Source organism: Papaver somniferum, unplaced genomic scaffold (assembly GCF_003573695.1).
Source record: "Papaver somniferum cultivar HN1 unplaced genomic scaffold, ASM357369v1 unplaced-scaffold_137, whole genome shotgun sequence".
NCBI lineage: Eukaryota > Viridiplantae > Streptophyta > Magnoliopsida > Ranunculales > Papaveraceae > Papaver > Papaver somniferum.
Window position 1 is genome coordinate 14,083,510 of NW_020622934.1, and position 6,008 is coordinate 14,089,517.

Here is a 6,008-nt window from a genome sequence, read left to right on the forward strand (position 1 = left end):
AAAATCAGCAGAAATCGTTTTCACCTTCAAACAACTGTATATATAATTTGAGTCCAATTTAGAGAGTTGTGGTTGAAAGCTGAACAAAGCTTGAATACTAGAGCTTTTTTGGTCCCACTTGAGAGAATATAGACCAATAGGATTAGTGGGTTTTGAGATCTTTTTGGTGTTTTTTGCTGCGCACGGAATGGGGTATGTGATCTATACCCAAACTTTGATAAGTTTTCTCCCGTTCTCCCGATCCTAATTTTATTCTCATATATTTATATTTTCGTGGAGGCATATACCATGACGGTAAAACCCTAATCTCGATCGTTTCTAAGCGTCTGTTGCCTCTTTTCTTCTCCCTATTCTTCTTCTTTCGTTTTTGCAACAACATCCAAAGATTGTATCTAAATTAACCTGTTTTTATATTAATCTTAGCTTCTTCTTTGTGTTCTTTTCAGGATCATGCTTAGGAAAAAGAGGAGCATCTTGATTCACATATCAATATTCGTGAAGATGAAAAAATGGTGTGCCTTGAATTATTTGTTCTGGGTTATTTTTGAAGCACATCCCATATAGTGGAAAATTTATAGTGTTAACAACATCTCACTGACACAATTCATGATTTTTTTGTTTTTGTTTTGATTCTTAGGGTTATATGATTTATCCTTACCCTATACTTCCCATCATATCGCGACTAATGCGCAGGTACAAGCAAGTTCCATACCGGTGGTTTGTCAGCAGCCATAATCCTAAATGGTACGAACTTTATCGCATGAATAGACCTCTGGTTTGTGGTTTGTCTATAAAATTAGATGAACCTTTCCGGAAACCTTGCGCTTCTATTTTCTTTTTTCCTCTCTTTGATGAACTAAATGTCTATTTTCGTGCCTAATATGGTGGAGAAGGTTACTATTGAATATAAATGTCAGAACGGTGCAAGGGTTTGATTGGTATATACGAATGCTCAACTGCTGATGTACATATTCGTTTAGTTCTTACTCTTATTTTGATATTCGTTAAATCTTACTTACTCTCAATTATTTATTTTTGTCTCTCTTTGCAGAACTGTGTATGTTCATGCCTAATATCGCGGAGAAAGATACTTTGAATGTCGTACACAAGCAAGGTGTTGATTGGCTTTTCTTTTCTTTGAAAAATTATAGGAGATACCAAATGGAGAAAGCAAAAACTGTCGATTCCTTAAGAAGGTTCGGAAAGCTATAGATCCCATAACGGGGTTTAGTGTTTCGGAAAACTATGGATCCCATAAAATTATCAGGATTCTTTTGTATCCATTAAACTTGGTTAGATTTCTGTATTTATTAAAGTTGGAATGCATCACAACTAGAGATGGTCCATCATGAAAGCATGCACCTTTTCATGAGGTAATTATTAAAGAGCAAACAAGTATCAAAGTATTTTCTACCAATTTGAAGGTACAACTGCATGACCCCTTTATTTCATACAAGCATATTTACCTGCCATGTTGTCTCCAAGGTTATCTTTTATGGGGATACTGCGTTCTTATTGTGACATAATTACCGTCTTGGTACTATAGTGTTTATGGGGATATTTGATACAAACAAATTCGTTCTTTTTTATTGGCGCCAGGCTCTATCGTTTTCTACTTTCATAGCAAGTGGTTTGCAGGTGTCTCTCATTCCGAGAATAGATGATGCAAGTTGAGAATACAAACTCGAAGCAGTACCTGTCCCAAAGTTGAAAGGTTGTTCATGACTTCATTCATGTGGATTTATGCAAACGTGCTATGAGTAAGCTGAATGTAAACTCTCTTATGCTATCCCTTTATGCCTATGAATCGTTCACACTTAATTACCAGCTTTTACGTTAGAAATTTTTTGCTGTCTTAGCTCAAAAGCAAGAGCGCATGGTTCTCAACCATGGAGTTGTGGGTTCGACTCCCCCAGATGGCATATGTAGTTGTCTGAGTAAGCTATAAAACCCTTATATGCTTCCGAGGTCCAATGGAAGTATTAGCTCAAAGTGCAACACATGTGTACAATTAGAATAGTGTCATATATCATCATGGTCATGATTCTTGGCTTATATTAGAGTTGCACTGGTATCAAAGATAAAATTATTTCCTTTTTGTTTATAACGAATTGCAAACCCTGCCAGAAATGTCCTACAGTCATTTAAGAGTTTTATTTATGCTTTTAGAATACAATTGTTGGCTCATACCGTTACCATTGCAGGGCAACACTCCTTGGACTTGATTAGATGTCATAGTAAATGGTCAATCATATTGTGTTTGGTGGCCGAGGACATTGAATATAGCAGACAATGTGACATAACAACCTAAATTTTGGCTTGGTGACGCGGAAAACCTGCTTTGCTTGACATTAAGGAGTTGATAAAGAGAAACTGTAGGATTCTTTCAGAGAGTTTTCCTCAATATCTTACCCAGAGAGGGTTAGACAATATGCTAATGAATATAAGTGGACATACAATGAACTCGATCTCATACAGGGGAATGATGCCTTGGAAAATTGTTTGAACTCAATTCAATGAGTGACATTTGATACTTTGACCAATGAATTGAGAAGAAGAAGGGTGGGTTATGCTTTCTTTATGGAAGCGTGGCAGTGAAAACTTACCTTTGGTAGTGGCGGAACCATGCCCGGACTAGGACTGGCTCAAGCCAGCCCTAGCCAAATTCTTTTTGCCTACTTAGTAGTAAAAGTCAAGCCCAATTTTAAGTAAGTCCAGTCCAAGCCAGCCCTGGTCTTTGTGAAAAAAAAAAAAGAAAAAGAGTTCACGGGAAAAAAAAAACAAAAAGTCATTATTCTCTGTGTCTATGTGAGCAGCGGGAGAAAGACTGAAAGAGGGAGATTGGAAAAACCGTAAAGCCAAAACCCTAGGCTAGGTAAGAAGATGGAATAATTGGAATTTGATGTTATATTATGTGGTTATTGGATGAAATTTTATCCACTTATTCCCTTAATTTCATGAATCGTGTATAGGTTTTTGTTAATTTGCTATCATTATTCACTAGGGTTTCTTGGTTGGTAAATTATAATTTTGTTTTGTGTGATTAAAAAGATGAATGTTTTCAGGTTAATCTTTGATGTTAAATTCTTAATCAGTAGTTGATTGAATTTTTGTTTAACCTAATTTTGTTGATGCTTTGGATTTTCTGATTTGGGGATTTGTATGGAATGTTTGTTTTGGGGTTTTGAGATTACTTAATTGTATGGGTGTTTATGAGAATTTGGGCTCAATTGAACAACTAATTTAAATTTCAATATTTGCATTGATCAGTGTTATTGGCTCAAGTTTTAGAACTGGTTCAATCTTCAATTTTGGTAACACCCAACACGTGTAATAGTGTTGGCCTACGGCTACAACTCAAAGTCATTCTTGGTGGAGCTTGAAGGAAGCCTTTTCTCTGTAATCATTTTTCCTTCTTTTTTATGCCTAATCTGTATCGTGAGAATGCAGGTTCAAGCTTGGATTTGTTTTGTCAAATGTATTCCTATAAGAGTTATATTTCAGTGATGCATATTGATTGAATCAACTTTTGTTATTGTGTTACAGAAAACTTCTGTTACAGGTTGATGATATATGATGCCGAATAATCGTAAACCAAGCAAACGAGGAAGATTAGAAGCATATTACAACCCTATTCCCAGAGTAGATAGATCAGAAAGTGTTGCTCTTGCTCCAAATATTGAACTCAATGAAGTAGTTGTTGATGCAGTTGAACCCGAAGAATTGCACACCCAAAGAACTGGAATAGAAGAAGACAGACCTGAAGTGATGAATGTTACTCCATTAGAACGTGATCCGGGGTTACGAATTCCAGTAATGCAACATCCTGTTAACAAGCGTGATGAAGTTCGGCGAGCATATTTATTGTTGGGACCTTATCATCCGAGATTAAAATATCCCCGCTCTAAATTCGGAAAGCAATACCGTGGTTTTAATTTTAGTTGGTTCGCACAACATCCTTGGTTGGAGTATTCACCTTCTAAAGATGCTGCATATTGTTTTCAGTGTTTTCTTTTTGAATCAGATCCTCCAAAACACTCAGCATTCACTAGTGAAGGTTTCAAAAGATGGTGTTCTGTTAATAATGGATCAGCATGTGCATTTCTAAAACACTCTGGAAATGTTGATTCTGGACACTCTACTGCCCAAGGAAATTCTGAAGCTTTGAAGAATTCAGCTCAGCGAATAAGTCTTTTGGTAGAGAAACAATCAATAGAGGCTGTAACGAGACATAGGTTGCGTCTCAAGACAACAATTGACTGTTTAAGATGGCTTGCGCGTCAACAATGTGCTTTCAGAGGTCACGATGAGTCAAAAGGTTCAAGGAATCGTGGGAATTTTATTGAATTGATCAAGTATTCAGCATCACTTAATAAAGATGTGAATGCAGTCATCTTGGAGAATGCCACTGGAAATGCCACTTATACTTCACCCAAGATTCAGAAAGAGATCTTAAATATTATATCTAACAGAGTTAGAAGCAAGATTCGCGAGGAAATTGGAAATGCCAAATATTGTATCCTTGTTGATGAGTCGCGGGACGCTTCCAAGAAAGAGCAAATGGTGATTGTTTTAAGGTATGTGGATATTGATGGTTATGTTCAAGAAAGGTTTTTTGATATTCAACATGTTGAAAATACTTGTGCTTTAACTCTGAAAAATGGAATAACAAAAATTCTTAATTATTATGATCTTCAAGTTGAAAACATGCGAGGGCAGGGGTATGATGGCGCAAGTAATATGCGTGGTCAGTGGAATGGCTTACAAGCCTTGTTTCGTGAGGAATGTAAATATGCATATTATGTTCATTGTTTTTCACATCGCCTTCAGCTAGCACTTGTGAAAACAGCTGAAACTTTGGGTCCAGTTTGGAAATTTTATTCTATGTTATCATCAATTGTCAATCTTGTTACATCTTCTTCACATCGGTTTGGTGATTTTCAGTCTGCTCAAGAAGATGAGATTGCCAAAAGGTTATCTAGTGGTGAACTTGAGACAGGGAAAGGGGCAAACCAAATAGGTACTTTGCCACGTGCTACTGATACCCGTTGGAGTTCCCATTATGGTTCCGTATGCAGTTTGATAGATAAGTTCGAAGCAACCTGCACAACTATCGACCATATTGGCGCAAGTGATCCGAAAGTGACTCCTAAAGTTGGTGAAGCACAAAGTATTTCTGAAGAAATGAGGTCATTCAGGTTTGTCTTTGTCTTGCATTTGATGTTTAAAATTATGGGTATTACTGAAATATTATGCCAAGGTCTTCAAAAGAAAACACAAGACATAGTAAATGCAATGGCTCTAGTCTCAAACACAAAAGTCTTACTTAGAGAATTAAAAGAAGAGAGATGGGAAAATTTTATTACAACTGTTACTGAATTTTGTGTTGCACATGGTGTTGAAACACCTAATATGGACGCTCGCTATATGATGGGTACAGGCCGTTCTTGTCAGCAACGTGATAATATCACAGTAGATCACCATTATCGTGTTGATATATTTACTGCTACAATTGATTTTCAGTTGTCAGAGTTAGATCATAGGTTTCCATAGGACACAATGGAACTACTCATTCTTAGCTCATGTTTGGATCCTCGGGATTCTTTTAAGTCATTCGATGTTGACAGTCTTTGTAATCTTGCTGAGAAGTTTTATCCTCTAGATTTCAGTCCGCAAGAGGTACACATTTTGAGAAATGAGTTACAACATTATGGTCATGATGTAGTTAACAATTTGCAATTTCAGAACTTATCAACTATTTCCGAGTTATGTCGGCAACTAGTAGTAACCAAGAAGGCAGAAGCTTACCCTATGATTGACAAATTGATTCGTATTGTGCTTACTCTCCCTGTTTCCACGGCATCTGCAGAAAGATTTTTCTCAATAATGAAATTGGTCAAATCAGCTACTCGTAACAAAATGCAACAAGATTTTCTTAGGGATTGCATGATGCTCTACATTGAACAAGACATTGCAGGAGCTATCCATACTGATTCAATCATAGATGA

The 6,008-nt window shown here is 36.6% G+C and overlaps 1 protein-coding gene across 9 annotated transcripts in view; it reads left to right on the top strand.

Annotated features, from left to right (window-relative positions):
- Positions 1 to 211: 211 nt before the first annotated feature.
- LOC113334988 (zinc finger MYM-type protein 1-like) overlaps positions 212 to 6,008 on the top strand; it is a 9,398-nt gene continuing 3,601 nt past the window's right edge. Inside the window, exons 1-9 of one of the 9 annotated variants that reach the window (XM_026581206.1) lie at positions 214 to 294; positions 447 to 512; positions 638 to 744; positions 894 to 938; positions 1,052 to 1,424; positions 1,600 to 1,771; positions 2,205 to 2,875; positions 3,271 to 3,399; positions 3,547 to 6,002. In XM_026581206.1, the coding sequence (XP_026436991.1) occupies positions 3,574 to 5,553 (1,980 nt within the window). In that variant the 5' untranslated portion in view covers positions 214 to 294; positions 447 to 512; positions 638 to 744; ... (4 more) ...; positions 3,271 to 3,399; positions 3,547 to 3,573 and the 3' untranslated portion in view covers positions 5,554 to 6,002. Of the gene's footprint in view, positions 295 to 326; positions 513 to 637; positions 745 to 893; positions 1,772 to 2,204; positions 2,876 to 3,270; positions 3,400 to 3,546; positions 6,003 to 6,008 lie in introns of those variants that run through there. The other 8 variants (XM_026581212.1, XM_026581205.1, XM_026581214.1 and 5 more) reach the window with 8 other exon arrangements.